This window comes from Dermacentor albipictus, chromosome 7 (genome assembly GCF_038994185.2).
Source record: "Dermacentor albipictus isolate Rhodes 1998 colony chromosome 7, USDA_Dalb.pri_finalv2, whole genome shotgun sequence".
NCBI classification, from domain to species: domain Eukaryota; kingdom Metazoa; phylum Arthropoda; class Arachnida; order Ixodida; family Ixodidae; genus Dermacentor; species Dermacentor albipictus.
In genome coordinates this window covers 73,879,658-73,896,026 of record NC_091827.1, presented here as the reverse complement: position 1 = coordinate 73,896,026, position 16,369 = coordinate 73,879,658, and the positions used below count along the sequence as shown (strand labels likewise).

Here is a 16,369-nt window from a genome sequence, read left to right as displayed (position 1 = left end):
TGCTATTGGGTATGGAATATTTCCTGCAATTAACGTAATCCGCAATCGTTGCAAATCTTCTTATAACTTTAAACTTCGGGGAGGCTATGGATATGCAATAATAAAGTCATCTCTACGCAGGTTTTCGGCTATATTCGTCTAGGTCGCTTTACGTATGTTGCACCTGAAAGCGAGCTTAGAGTAAGTGTCGTTGTGCACACTCTCACCAAGTCTCGTGGGAGAGACCACCGCTGTTATTAGCTGGAGCTTATGCTTCTTCGTAGCTTGTTCAAGAGCCTTTCCTTGGATAGGGTCCTTTTTGTAACCCCAACTCGTATGCGGTGCCTTAAAATCTCCCAGCAGCACAAGTTGGTCCTGCGCGTTCGCGCGAAGTTTAGCCTGTGTAATCAAGATATTAAAATCTACGTCCATTTGTTTGGGCGGGCTGTGTACATTTACTATAATGGTTTTCAACTGGCTTCAGTTTTGCGGCACCACTCTAATAATTTGATGCTGAATGCTGCAGTCCGAGGTGTATTCTGTGCTCCTCGCTGCACCCTTCGCCACCAGCGGCGCCAGTGACGGACAGTTGGGTTAAGTATGGCGTAGTAGCTTATCAGTTTAACGGGTCGGGTGTCAATCTCCTGCAAGCACATGATGCCGGGTTGAATTGGCGCTACTCTTATATATTGTTGTCGTGCGGCGGAACGTTTGTGAAAGGTACGGCCTTTCCATTGCCAGATTTCGAGATGTTCGGGGACTGCCCTAGCGTTACTGGCCATGCAACGCCTTCTGTCGTCTCCAGATGCTGCTGGCGACGGCTTGCGTAGCCCGGCTAGAGCTTGCCCTCTTACTGGTCGCACTCTTAACTTTGTCACTGTAGCCGTCTACGTACCATATCGTATTTTCAAATTCTGAAAGGAATTCTTGGAAGTTTTGCATAATCTGCACTTTATGCACCAATTGTTCGAGTGTTGCCGCTGCCGAGGCCGACGCGATGGAAGCTGGTGTAGGCCCAGCCATGAACTGTTCGGGTTCCTTTGGGGTGACACCTGGCACAGGAATTCGCGGCCCCGCTTTAAGGGAGGCCAACTTTCGTTCGATTTCCTCTGGGCTTTCGGGGAAAAGTCGACTTTCTTTTCTTTAATAATTTTTTGATATTCTGGATTGGAAGTGATGGGAACAAGAGGGCAAACGATCGTTGCCCACCTTACCTTGTTCGTAAGCGGCGCGTGTTTAGTAGGGGGTTGTTGGCCTCGGGCTCTGGTCTTTGGGCTTGGATTAAGGACAGTAGGGAGGGCTGGTCGTTTGGTGGACTTTTTAGTCGTGTTCATTAGCGGGACCTCGATCGTGACGGTGACTGGACTATTCATGTTGGTGGCGATATGTAGCACTAAGTGTTTCTCTCCAAGCTGAAGCAGCGAGGTAGCATACTCTCACTCAGTGTGGAGTCCTTCCTGCTAAGGCGCAGTTTTTCGGGACGCGATTTCTTGCTAGGAAGGGGTTTGAGGCGCGTTTTGCAGGTTCTATTCCCAGTAAGGTGTCGTTCTCCACAAGTGGCGCATGTGCATTGCATTCATGCCCTACTATGGGATCTATTTGCCCACAAGGGTTACACATGTCAGTGTCCGTTTGCGGGCATACGTCGGAACGGTGTGCTGTTTGGTGACAGACCTTGCACAATTGCATGGTCGCCTTGCATGGATAGCAGGGTATGTCACCCCATCTGTAATAGACAAAGGATGGAGTCAGTCTATCTAAAAAGGATAACTGCTGTTTTCGTCGTTCCGAGCATCCGAAGGTCCAGAATTCACACCTCTTGTGTTCGTATGCGGCGGTTTGCCCCGAGTTCCCCTGTTGTTCTCATCGGTTCTAAGCCGTGTATTACCCCCTTGGTCATGCCTTTGCTAATCACCACGTATGCGCTAACCCGGCCGCTGATGCACAGGCTTGTGATTCGGCTAACCAAATCTACGGCCGTCTGGTGCGACGTTGATACTCTGAATATGTTGGAACCCGGCTCAACTCGTAGTGGAAATTGCGTACCTAAGACTTCGTGGTGGTATGCTGTAATCAGAATGTCTGCCACATGTGGACTGGTCAGATTTTTTCTTCGGCAATCTCAGGTGAAGCCTCACCACGATTTTAGAGTAGTCTTTGAGCAGGCAAGGGGAAGGGGAACAGGTAGCTTCCTGTACTTGAGTTTGATCTTGTGTTGGCTTTCCCTCCCGGATTCCCTCCGGTGGTCTGTCAGTGCTCTTTGGGGACCCTGGTAGTCTAGTTCTGGACGTTTCTCCTAATTCGTCAGGTTTTTTCTTGTGACAATGTGTGAGGACTGTTTGCCATCCGTCATCCGTGTTTTTGTTGTCCACCAGGACATCGGTCTGAGCAGTGCTGTCCTTGTGCGTCGTTGAGCTGTGTTTCTCGGAGACTTAGAAATGCACGTTATCGAGGTGTGGCCAACCTATTTCGTTCGAAGAGGGGTGTTCGGCCATCTGGTCATCCGGGGAGGTTGGCTGGCAGTCGCCATGAGGCGCACACTCATTGTTGACGTGAACGGCGGCTGCCGCCTACGTGGTTACGGTATTCTTAACGAGCTGCGAAATTGTGGATGGGCGTTTCGGCTTGTGAAATGAAACGGTTTCGTCCACCATAGCTTGTGGTTGGTCTCGTTACCACACTTCGGCTTTATGCGGGACATCACACGACGAAGGCGACGTAAATTTTCCCGAAGTGTACATGTATTTGCTACCAACATTATCAGTGTGTTGGACAACTGTATCGAACGACACGATTTGTATTGAAGAGTTGGAATTAAAAAACCGCTGAGTAAGAAAAAATCACCTACTCCCACTTCATTCAACGTCACTAAATTTCTAATAAAATACTACTGCGCGACATCGGGATGAAAGGTATTGTGTCATGACAGACATATGTCTCTTGATTGCGCAACTGCTGATCAGTGAACTAGTGTGCAACATAATATTCTTCTTACATTTGTATTCTTATAAATAAGAAGAGAATTTAGATACCCATCACAAATATAGAAAGAAAAGTGCCCTAATAGATCTATTTGTACATTACATTTCTTAACTATATAATTTACACGCTCCTGTTGCTAATTTACAAGGGTTTAGTCACAAGTGAGGATTTACTTTTCATCAGGAATTTCGCGTAACAGATAATGAACAGTGCAATCAAATACCGCGGATACTACAAAAATGACTATACCAGGAGAGGTATCAGATGCAGGTGGTCGTCACAATTCCTCGTTCAGTGTAACAAATATAACGACTTACGATGTGTGATCGCTTTAATCTCTTCTCGCTTTCCACAATCGAGTTTTCCTCTTCCAGCGACACAAATGCTTCTAATTCATAAGTGCATACCAAAGACTTAGAAATAAACACTAAAAGAAAACAAGCTCCTCGAGGAATAGAGAAGAATCTGTTTATTCCTGCAGTGGCACCAATTAGGTTTAGTAGGAGGATTCCTGCAAAAACAGTGAAAAAGACGCATATTACAAAATAAAGCGTCACAATAAGATGGTGTTTTCATAAATAAAAACTGACTAGCGCAAATAATTTGTTGAACTGTACTTTGTGGGTTTGTAGGCTACAAAATTATGAAATAAACTACAAATACTGAAGAGAAGAGCCAGAAAAACAGCGGATGTCAGTATACATTAGCCTACACGACCACCACAATGTAGCGTGACGGGTGATATGGAATGGTCAAGCAGATCCAACAACTGCGCAGTGATGTTTTAGAGGCAAAAGAGTTTCTTTGGGCGCTTATATTTCACGAGTGCGCGAAGAAAATTTGATGTAAACAAAACAGATAAAACAATTGATGGGATGAGTGATGCCATGCTACTGCGCCTCGTTAAGAAGAAATTGTTTTGGTCATTTTAATATGTGACTCCTACACGTATCTCTTACTTGCTGTTAATTAATCGCTGAACACCTGTGACTGATATATAAACATTTGCAATACCTGGAAATAGCCATATTTCTATAAGTGAGATGCCAAAACTGTCTGCAGCGCATTTTTGGCTCTTGTTCTAGCAATACCTATCAGAAGACATTATGTATTACACACCTGTCAAAATAATACGTTCGATGAAGCGTTAATTCGTCATAGGAAGTTTTTTGGGTAATATGTTCACATCTGCCTATTTTGGTTATTTATTGGAAAAATACTTCTGCGTTGCGCGAAATTAAAATTAACTCGCGAAGTTTTAAGCGGACATAACGGGTACGTTAACGTACGCCTAAATGTAAGTACAAGGTATTTTACCATTTCGCCCTCATTGAAAGGCGCCGCCATTGCCGGGATCTTTTGCATTGCCATCTCGTGCTGCGCAATAATAGCAAAAACGACGTTCACAAAAGTCACGCCATTAAAATGGTCAAATACTAGTTTGGGTGCCTTAAAATTTTCTTGATGTAGCGAAAACGTTTTTTCTGCTAGTTTAATAAAGAGTGAAACACGCATATACTCGTATGGACTGTTGTCCATGGTTTAAGCAGGAGCGATGAACCTCGACCCATTTCTTTTAGTTGTGGCCCTGAAATGTTCAACATGTCGTAAATTGCGGTGTACATTGCATGACGGCTATGAAGGCTTTGTTGTCGAAATATGAATGACATTCAAGTTTATGCCACATTCACGTATAACACGCCACCACACAAAACTGCGCGAAGAATGTAATTTAGCCTTCATGATGGCCGCGATATGACGAAAATGCTTGACCAGTACCACGTGACTGCAGTAATTTAGACATGAACGCTGAAGCTTTCACTCAGTGCGCTAAAGTTCACGTGGATGGGAATCCCCAAGCAAACCACATTATGACGCGCAATGTGAGAATTTCCCATTAGATGCATCAACTATAAGGCTGACGAGAAAGTATGTATTTGAAGTTACATCCCTTGGCAGAGGTATTCAGAAAACCTATGGTTCAGGTTGTTTGGTGCATACGACGGTTTTCAACGTATTAGACGAGAACGACGAGATCAGGTCAATTAACCCTTGTCATTCGAGTTCGCCTAAGCACCCAGGAGAATGTGCGCAATCCTAGGTAAAGTGGTTTCTAGGCTTGCACATGGCCTGGCTCAAACCTATCAGTAGCCCTAAATAATTACATAACTTTGCACGTCTCTTTTACCATGACAATTTCCTGTAGCTGAACAACAGGGCGATACTCTCTCCAGGGGCAGTACACTGACAGAATTTCGCCGTGGAGCTCTAAAAAGAATGACAAGACCAATGTTTTGATCGTATGAATGAATGTTTGATGTTTAATGGCGAAAGAGCCATGCATGGCCAAATAGCTCCATGCTAGTAAAGGGTGCACGCGTCCACTCGGATATTATTAAATCGACCTGCCTCGTTTTCTTGGTTTCTGCTGTGCTTGCATTCCCACCATACGTATATGAGAATCCGGGTGGTGAAAGCGGCTATTGACTTTTGAACCTTATGATTAAAGCCTACCAATGGTTTGGCTCGATATCGTGTATGGTGGCCGGGAGCTTGAGGCCCTCAGCGATTCTTAGAGATGTGTAGGTGGTACAATGAATTTGTAACCCTGCGGAAGATACACCGGTACTTTTTTTTCATTCATACTTACCATATTAATGCTTAGGATGCCTGCTGGGGAGAATATAGGCGAGATGAGATTATGATAGGCTTCCCGTACTACGAGATCTGGCGTTGCCTGAAAACTCGTATATATAAGCCAACCCGCAGGCGTGTTACGAATGTACACCGAGAATATTTCACCAGTGATCAACTTCGCTGAGACATAATGGTGGCTCTTGCGGTTGTTTCCATCATTGAATGCAATGGTGAGACTGAAATGAAACATAAAAGATACATCGGAATCATGCCGCCTTGGAGAGTCAAAAAAGCGTACGAACCTTAAGTATACAAAATTCGGGTAATCAGGTACGCAGTTTACTGAAAGAAAAACAGAATTCCAAAAAAGCAGCTCCAACCCATTCACTTTCATCGCACAGCGCGATTTCCCTGGCCGGCTGGTCGAATAGCAATCAACAGTCATGCTGTAACTGATACACGTACAAGAGGCTCGGCCCTGCTACGAGACAGTGGGTGCAGAATTTCACGAAACGAAAAACACCCTGCCCCACCACCTTGTCCGTCCGCCTTCCATCGCACACCTGGCCTTAATTTTTTGTCGACCGAAGTATTATGTGGCTACGCCGGGTGTCCTAAAAAGCAAAAACATACTTTTGTCGCTGCAGTTGTCGCAGCCTGAAAAGCTAATTTTCAAAAAAGTTAGGCAGGAACACCTAAGACCGCTTACGTGCGGGAATTCGAAATGATTATATTTCCTGCGGTGAAATATTCTCCACTTATGTTTTCGACATCCATTAAAGCTCATTCTGCTGATTCGGGGTATGTGTTTGCGTATACGTTGGTCACACGCTGTGAACATCCGGGTAATTTTGCTGCAGAAGGATGAATGTTCTACCCCCACTTTTTTCACTCATCACATGGCGCCGCCTCCTTCGCGTTGGAAGCGCTATCACGTGCGCTGTTATGCAACCACTATGCCAGATATTTAGTCAGCTCGAGAGCTCCGACCTGACGTGTACGATGACACATGCACTAGGCACACATTTAGTTAGCCAGAACCGCACAGCCAGAGTGGCCAAGGGGGAGCGTGATCGTATCGCACGTCGAAGCTCCGGGATCAATTCCTATTCATACCAAAGTGTACGGAATATTCTTTACAAATTCACTAATTTGCCAGCTTTTCATCAACCTCCCTGAAAAATTCGACCTCAATCTGAGCATTTCTGACGTGTTTTTACACTTTGTGCTGTCTCGGTTGCGCCGCCGATTCCGCCACCTGATTTTTGCGCAATGGGGCATGTAATGCTATAGTATTCATTTTAATGGCCGCTTGCTTAATGACGGTACTGCGTTCATTTTTAAGGATATGCAGAAACACGCTTGGCATCTCAGATGGCCTAAGCGTGAAAATTCATTTGAGAATTTGCACGAAGGTACCCGGTTGCATTGTGCTCCGTGCCAGAGGCATCAATTTGTTTGTTTTTACATTTTGCATGGTTGGCGCGCACATGCAAAGAACCTTTTCTTGGGCCTTGGTGAGTGACAGGAGAAGAGGTATAAGTTAGCGTGAATCTGGTCAGTATTCCAAGACCTGCTTCCTTTAGGGGTTTGAGTTCGCAGTTCCAATCTTTTGGTAAGGTGACCGTGTTGGTACAAGTCCGATGTAATTTATTTCTTCATTAACAGGAAACGCCATACAGCGCGCTCTTGCTTCCTTGCTAAGAAATGATAAAATCGTAAAGAAACCGAATATACGCTGATGTACACAACTTATTTATTCCTCCACTTTATACCCAACTAATTTATACGTGTGTGTTTACGTCGTAATGAACGTCAAGAAACCCTTGATAAAACATTTCTAGGTGAGGTAAACTCGAGTAAACAATGCCAAGAAAACGTTAGCATGAAATTTTAAGGGAGGGAACGACGCATGCCCGACGACGTCGTCATTATCAACCGAAACATCTTACAGTAATTCAGTGATCACTAAGCACTAGTAGGCTTTGATCCCTAGTGTACCGAAATAATTTTTTCTGCAAGGCTCTCGGTAGCCTCCAATTGAACACGGCGTTATGGAAATCAATTATAATCACACTTCGAGGTATTGTGAAATTTACGAACCGTCTACAGCTCACCACTAATAGGATTACAGTCACTAGTATTCACTAGTTTATAGCATAATCTTTTAGGTCCTCCCAGTTTTGAACACCCAACTGTCTTTGATATGAAATAAATGTAATAAGACTAGTCAATAAACTATGTCTACTGGGAATTGGTAGGATTCAGTCATTAGTGATAATGAATCCTTTATTTAACTGGTTCAGTGGAAGTATTCATTAGCGTAATTCATAATTGATAACAATCAAGCAGTCATTACTTGGGTATCCATTGCATTCCCGCTGCTGACTGATTACCACAGGTCATGGGTGATCATCAACGGAAAGCTCGGTTTCATGTGACATAGCATCATTATATCAAATGAAATTTCTTACAAGTGATGATTCATATATAGTTACTAGGCGACAATAAAGTTGAGTAATAAACGGTCATAAATTGCTTTGCTTATCAAGAAAATGGCATCCTTCGTCCTTATAAGTTATCATCTGTATCCCTGAAAAAACTGATTATATTTCTATTTGTTACATTACCATTGCAAGCTGACAACGCCAATTTTTCAAGTTATGCCTAGTGATACGCTTGCTCGGATGTTCTTGTGCTTTGCAGAGCATAGTATCTGGGATGTCAAATGCAAATTCATTTAAACAGAGATTTAACGATAAGAACTAGGAGCTAGTAGTATTGAGTCATTAGCGACTACAATCACTTTGTCGAGTATCACAGTGGTAGCCTTCAATCGTGCAAGCCGTCAATGCTATCAGTCGTCATGCAATCATTAAATAACTACGTTTGGTTACCATTACTAATTTTTCATGTCTTGTCATTGGTTATTTGAAATGTAGAAATTTTATTCCTCAATAAAATGCCATAAGACGTTTTGGGTGGCTGTCTGTCAACTTGAAAACAAAATAATTTGCAAATACGAAACTACCCTCTTTAAAACGCGTATCGCATATCTCTAAAAAAAACCATGGTTCCTTTTAATACAAAAATTTCAAGCGCTTCTTTAGATTATATAGCTAACCTTTACTCATTTTCTTTTGCATACACATTAGCAATATAGCAACCCCATTTTTAGAAAGTGGCGTCTAGCTTTTCCAGGAATGCCAGACTACTCCGGAAGTCTAGCAGCCCGATTAACCCATCGTTTTGCGTATACTGTGATAACCTGCCACTTATTCCTTTATAGCGGGTTCCAAACATCCATGTATATGGATTTAAAGATATGCAAATAGAGTGTAGCTGGGTCGACAGACAGACAGACAGACAGACAGACAGACAGACAGACAGACAGACAGACAGACAGACAGACAGACAGACAGACAGACAGACAGACGGACGGACGGACGGACGGACGGACGGACGGATGGACGGACGGATGGACGGACGGACGGACGGATGGACGGACGGACGGACGGACGGACAGACAGACAAAGAACTCCAGAGAACCTTTGCCCTAGGGCAGACCTGCGGGCCGCTCCCTCGTGGGGACTGGTAAGCAGAGCCTAACGGCTGCATCCTGGGCTCTCTGGACAGCCAAAGTTTGACTTGCATATTCTGAGCTCTGGATGGCAGAGCTCCATTCTTCTTCTTTCATGCGATTGGGTCCCTGTAACGAGGGGCATCGCCAGATCATGTGTGCGAGATTACTAACAGCCCCACAGTCGGGGCAAGTAAGGCTAAAAGCCGCAGGAGTGATCGTGTGGAAAAGGGCCAGGTTTGGATAGCACTTAGTCTGACTCATGTGTAAAGTGGACGCCAGAGGTCTAGCCAGTTTGCTGATAGGGGGAGAATAAGTCCTCCTACCCAGGTGATAGTGCGTAGTAATTTCGCTGAAAGTAATGAGAGTGTCCCGAAACTCGAGAACCCCGGAGTCTGAGCTCGATCCTGATCCCGCACGGTGAATTAGTGCGCGCGCTTGGGAGTAGGCGATGTCATTGAAATTGGGAAAGGAGTCAAGCTGGGGGTCGAGGTGAGCCGGAAACCACGTGATGGTGTGCGGAGAGATTATCTTGTTCTTGAGAATCTTGTGAGCCTCGTCAGCGATGGATCCTGAAGCGAAAGCCCTGACCGCCGAGCTCGAATCAGTCAATATTTGTGATCTGCTGTTGTCTAGGAGTGCTATACCAACTGCGACCTGCTCCGCTCTGGCTGGTGTGGAGCACTTCAGGGAATCCGCATTCACTATCTCTCCGTTGTGATCAACGAGGGCAATGGCGAAGTTAGACGACTGTCCATATTGGGCTGCCTGGACAAAACATGTCATGTAGGGATCATCCTTAGTATGCTTGAGGAGGGTAAGGGCTGGTGCCCTGCGTCTGCTTACGTTGTGTTGAGGATGAACATTACGGGGAAACCGTGCAACTCGTATGTTGTTCCTTTGATCTTCTGAAATTTCATATTTCTGCTCTTCCATGAGCATAGGGTTGATCCCAGGAACCGCCAGGATCTTCTTTCCTGTCGGGGTACAGGATAAACGGGATAGTTGGGCTGACTCCTGGGCCTCGATTATCTCGTCGAATGTGTTGTGCACTTCAAGTTGCATAAGGAGGTCCGTGCTCGTCTAGTACTTTTTAAAACTTTTTCTAATGATCGTGTTTAATCGTTTCTTCTCGGATTTATACCAGTTGTACATGGCTGCCAAATAAACTATATGACTCATGAGGAAGGCGTGGAACAACCTGAGGAGGTTGCCTTCCTTTAAGCCTCCGCGCTTATTCGAGACTCTATTAATGAGTCTGATCACATTCTCAGTCTTGGCTGTCAGCTTGTTGAGCTTCGTATTGTTACTGCCATTGGATTCGATGAACAAGCCATGGGCCCGAATGGTATCTACTCTGCGCATGGTACAGCCGCTTTTAGCGTGGAGTTTGATGTTTATTTCCAACAACGGTTTCCAGCCTCTAGGTTTTGGACCTCTCCTGACTGGCCTGCAGAGGAGGAGCTCATACTTGCTCGGAGAGAATCTAAGCCCCGTATTTTCCAGGTACATATCTGTATGATCTACAGCCTCCTGTCAGCCTAATTCAATGGCTTCTTCGCTTCCTCCAGTGAACCGGATTGTGATGTCATCAGCATAGAGCATAAGATTGATCCCTTCTATGTTCGAGACTCTAGCGATAGTTTCTTCATGGCGATGTTAAAAAGCAGTGGTGAGACTACCGCTCCTCGTGGCGTGCCTCTGGGACCCAAACTTAAATTGCCGGACTTGAGGTCATGATATTGAGCGTGGCCTTGCGATTCCGTAGGAACGAGCTTATGTATCTGTGGAAGGCGTCTCCCAAATTGAGCTCCGAGATCGAATGTGACCATGGGATGCACTGTCAAATGCCTTCTCCAGGTCTAAGCCTAGGATGCCTTCTATATCTCATGTGGTGCTGTCAATGATTTAAAACTTGAGACAGGGCGGTGACAGGGCTGGACGAAAGCCGATCATGTTGTACGGACACAATCCTTGTTTCTTGATTTGCTTAGCGATTCGATTGTGTATGACATGTTGCGCTGCTTTCCCCACGGAGGACGTGAGAGAAATGGGTCTGAGGTTTGAGACTCGGAGGCCTTCTAGGCATTGCAATGAGGATGACCGAGGCCATTTCCCAGGACTCCGGGACAACCCCTCGTTCCCATATTCTATTAATCTCCTCTGTCAACATTCTATAGAGCAGTCGTCCAGGTTTCTGAGGCTGCGGTTGGGGATGCCATCAGGACCAGGGGCCGACCTGCCATTTAGATTATGCAGAGCTTCCCTTACTTCGCACGCCTTGAAGGGTTTATCTAGCTCGGGGCAAGATGCGCCTTTGTAGGGGGGTAGTCCTCGTCACTCGAGTACGGTCTGCAATGTCTGTCATTGTGATGCCTGGTGTAGAACCTTCGCTATTACTTGTCTTTCGTTTGACTTGGTGTTGGTATCATCGAGCAGATGCTTGAAGAGGTTCCATTTAGCTCCAACTCTCATCTGGCCATCCACGGAATTGCAGACCTCATCCCACTGTTGTCTGCTCAAGGTTTGGCAGTGATCCTGTATAGTTTGGTTGAGCTCCGCGATCTTTTTTCGGAGCCTTCCGGTGAGTTTCTGCCCTTTCCATCTGTTCAACAGTGACGTTTTAGCTTCTAGAAGATGAGCGAGGCGGCTATCCATCCTGTCTACCACCAGTTCAGTCTGAATTTTCTTTGTCGCCACGCTGATATCCTCCTTTCACTGTTTAGCCCACTGCTCAAGGCTAAGTGCTGAGCCATGTGTTTGTGCTCGCTCTTCTCTAATCTTGCTAAAGTAATTCCAATCTGTAATAGTGAAATTTTTTAGGTCTCCCCTTCTCACGTTGACGGAGGTGGCCAGGATCTTGTGATCACTGCCAAGGTCCACTTGGAGGTTGGAACAAGATGCCTATTCCACGTTCCGTATGAAAAGAGATCAGGTTTGGTATGCGTAGAGCAGGATTTGCCGATAGCCGGATCTGTTATAAGCGTGAGGTCTTTATTGACTGTAGTTTGCCATAGGTCAACGCCCTTACGGTTAGCTTGTTGGTACCCCCCTGCTTGATGCGGAGCATTAAAATCACCGGCCACCAGGAGTGGGAATGTCTTGGCCTTGCTTGTAGCCCTGTTGATAATTGCCGCGAATTTTCGGCTGAGGTCTTTAGCTGTACTGTTCATGTTAAGTAAATATGCTTGTCTTGAACTGTCCGCTGCAGATGATTTCAACGAGCGAGTGTTCAACCCTATTGGAGTCAAGATTCAGATCGTGGGCCATGAACGCACATTTGTTGGTGACTAATGCGCTGTTCCCCTCTTCCCGTCAACACATTGGGTACGCGATTTATAGCCTGCGAGGGTTACCGCTTCCGTGAGCGTTTCTTGCCCCTAGAAGGGGCACGGTCCTGGTAGCCGCCATCCTCGACGCCAGGGTCTCGGTATCGGTTCCTGGATCTGTGCGTGCTGCTGAGGCCGGTTTGAGAGGGATTAGCGACCCAGTTGGTTGTTTGGAGTTTTCGCCGTTGCGCTGTTCTCTTCTCAGTTTTAAGTACAAACGGAATTTGGAACCTTTGCTTGCATGTTCTGTCAGCCGCGGGATGAAGGCCACCGCAGAGGGTGCACTTCGGTGTACATTCGTGCTTATCGTCCGGGTTGCTAGACAGACCCAACGTGATGTTGCTAGTCATCCCTTGGAGCTAGGCAGATTATTTTTTGAGTTCCTCATAATTGCATATTGTGTCCTAAATAATTTAATAATTATCTTCTAAAGAAATATATTTACATGAACTGTGTCAACGAGAAAATTGTAGCGCAACAAGAAAAACTCCTTATACAGCTTTCTGTTGCCGTATACGTGCTATATAAGAGTGTTTTCCGAGCGTGAAAGAAAGCCCGCGACTGGCCGATTGAGCAACCTTGCCTGTATCCCCTGGCTGCTTTCACACCCGGAAAACATTTTTTTTTGTAGGACGCATATGGAAACAGCTGTATCGGGACTTCTTTATGTTGGTTTACATTTTTGTAATTTATACTTGTCATTTAATAATAACATTTGAGAAGTTGATTAAACAATCACTACAAATGTAATTCGGCACAATGCTAATAATCTGATTATCTCCAAGCGAGGGCATACAATATTGCGTTGGTTCTGTTGAGCTACATCGCATTTGCGTATTTTTCAATCTTGGTGCGTAGTACTTGGGATACCCTGTATATAAGCAAGATGACTTTTTCGGTTCACCTGTGACACCGCAAGTGTCTTGTATAAGAGACAATAGAAGAAAAAAATAATTGTGCTGTATATGATTGGGGGCAACGATCACAATTTCGGCAGCAACAATAAAATTCTTTCACCACACATCGCCGCTAACATTTTCGTTAATTTTGCACGGCAGTGTTGGCGTAAGCGCATCTTCTAATCAAGTGTATGTGGAATCTTTGCCGGTGGGTTGATTTGTTCATATTACCTTAAACACAGGAAGTGCTATTATTTTTTATTATCGCTGGTGTTTCTGCCAAGAGTGCGTTGGACCATGAAAGTTGTGCTGTGGGTGTGTTGCCGTTTTGTAACACTCGCCCACTGAACTTGTACCAGTTAATCATACCTTGTATCACAGTTACACTAGCCATGTGTAAACATTTGAATAAACTCCTCCACGAAATAAAACGCAACATAAAACACGAGATTCGGGAATCACGTGAAAGTTTTGAGTGAGACTTGAGGAAGGATATCAGAAAAATCAAGTCTAGCTTTTCCCTCATAAATACATGTTATGAATATATGAAGGCCTCCTTAAATTATGTACGAACAAAACATGTAAAACTCAAGGAAGCGGTGAAAGTGTTACAAGATGAACGTGATGTTTTTCGCGCTGGTGTAAGGGAACACGAGAGCAGACTTCAGGCGACTCACTGTGGAGGTGCAAGGCGTTTCGCACTCACCGAACGAAAGTGTCCTAGAAATAACTAAGAAACTTGCAAAAGCCATTGGAGCACCTGTTGTGGACAGTGAAATTGAGACGTGTCACCGTGTTCGATCTCAGAGTGGAAATCAATTATCGAATATAATCATACACTTTACACACCGTGAAAAATGGTACAGTTTCCGACAGAGAGCAAGGAAACAAGGCCTTACTTCAGCCGATCTCGCGTTTGCTTCTCGTGTTCCAGTATATGTGAATGAGCACGTGTGCCCAACACTTAAAGGTCTGTTCGGAATGGCGAACGCCAAACAGAGAGAATGTTGCTGGAAGCACATCTGGTCGTCCAATGGGAACGTTTTTGTCCGGAAGTCGAAGACGCCAGAAGTCGCATCAATTGCGCACATTGAATACTTGCCTAGAATAGTTTAATTCTTCTTTCTCTGATTCTGATTGATGGTTCAGAACAATATGGGCTTTTTGCCGACCGACATTAGAGAATTAGTGTTAGCTAACAAACATGTTTTTCACGTTTTTCGCTCCCTCTGAAACGAAGATTAGGTTGAAGGAATGCTCGAAAGATTTGAACAGTCATGCACCTTTCAGATTCCTGGATACCAGTCCTTTTTTGCCGCCGTACTTAAAAGAAGTTATTCGTGTAAACAAACATATTTAATGTGAAATCTTATTTATTCACTTCCATAACTGCTGATTATGACGTCCCAGGCTTCCGCTGCGGGAGTATAGTGTCTTGTGTTTGTGATAGACCACCTTCAGGAAGGGCCGAGCGCTAACTATCATTGATTGATAGTTTTCTTGGATATGGCAATGCTCATAACCTGGACATAATTTTAGGAGGAGGTGTAAATGTGAATTTGTTGGTTTTTACGAGTATTTGAAATAGGCTTCACACAATCATGTAAGCAAATGTCTTCATATATTCTATAACAAGGGCAACGAGAGTCACACCTACATGCGAATACTTGGTGGATATATTTTAAACAAACTTGTATAGTGTCCTAATTTTGGAGATTTCACTATCACTGACATCGCTAATCATTTCCGTATATTCATGTTAGTCCGCAAGAACTGCGTCATATCGAATACACCAAAGGAACAACATTTCACTCAAGTAATCACGCAAAGACAACTTGAGCAATTCCGTAGCTTCGTCAATCAGCAGACATGGGAAAGTACTTATGAATCTAATGATAGTGATATGGTGCACAACAACTTTATAGATACCTTAAAAACATTTATCGTCAATGCTTTCCATTGAACAAGGTAAGGAAATCGCGCAAGGCCCAAAAACCCTGGGTGAATCATGACATATTAGAAATGATAATGCACAAGAATGAACTGTATGAACATTTTGTGACAACAACGTGTCTTGAGGTACTTAAAGAATTTAAAGCATGCCGTAATAAATTTACATCTAAACTGAAGACAGTAAAAGAGAAATACTATAGCAACATATTTGAGGTGACAGTTTAAAAAAGACAGACCGGATCTGGAAAAAGCTTGGACAGCTCCTGAATCCTAACATTGCTCATAGCTCTTTGCATACTTTGCATAGTATTGAGCTTGCTGGCCAAAATTTTTCAGGTATTGAAATCGCAAACGCGGTCAATCATTTCTTTATTTAACAAAGACAGTGTCAATACTAGTTCTATTCCTACTACTTCTGATACAAGCACATTAAATTTCAGCCCCCTGAATTCGCTATTTTTGCAACCTACAGATTTCGTGGACGTTTTGTCCTATATCAGCTCTCTCAAAAATAGTAAATCCACAGATACTACTGGAAGTCACATTGCATCCGTAAACCACGTACTCGATTTAATTTGGCCAGTAATAACGTATATTTACAATCTCATTGCATGCAGTGCTGTGTTCCCTAAGGGCTCGATCTTCTTGCAAGAAGATCGAGTTTTACCAGTGTTTGAAGGTGGCAATAGGAAATTTATTAACAACTATCATCCAATCTCGGTTTTGCCTGTAATATCTAAAGGTAGTGAAAAAATTCCGTATATTAGAATCTTCAAGTCATTCTATTCAATAAGTGATTCTCTTCTCGTTTCTAAGGTTAAACAATCTGGAATACGTGGCAAACAAACGATCTACTGAAATTGTACCTTCCGAAAGAACTAAATATGTATATGTAAGCAATAACAGGTCATCCTTACAGTAAATATTTGCTGGAGTACCTCAAGAAAGCATTTTTGGGCCGCGCCTTTTTACAGTTTATGTAAATGACATTGTATTCTGCTACGAGGACG

The 16,369-nt window shown here is 44.1% G+C and overlaps 1 protein-coding gene across 4 annotated transcripts in view; it reads right to left on the bottom strand.

Moving 5' to 3' along the window:
- Nucleotides 1-3,415: 3,415 nt before the first annotated feature.
- LOC135916092 (uncharacterized) overlaps nt 3,416-16,369 on the bottom strand; it is a 145,709-nt gene continuing 132,755 nt past the window's right edge. For 3 of the 4 annotated variants that reach the window (XM_070521311.1, XM_065449323.1, XM_065449324.1), the window contains 2 exons: nt 5,612-5,834; nt 4,129-4,338 (listed from right to left, as the gene is read on the bottom strand). In XM_070521311.1, the coding sequence (XP_070377412.1) occupies nt 4,144-4,338; nt 5,612-5,834 (418 nt within the window). In that variant the 3' untranslated portion in view covers nt 4,129-4,143. Of the gene's footprint in view, nt 3,473-4,128; nt 4,339-5,611; nt 5,835-16,369 lie in introns of those variants that run through there. The other variant, XM_065449325.1, reaches the window with a different exon arrangement.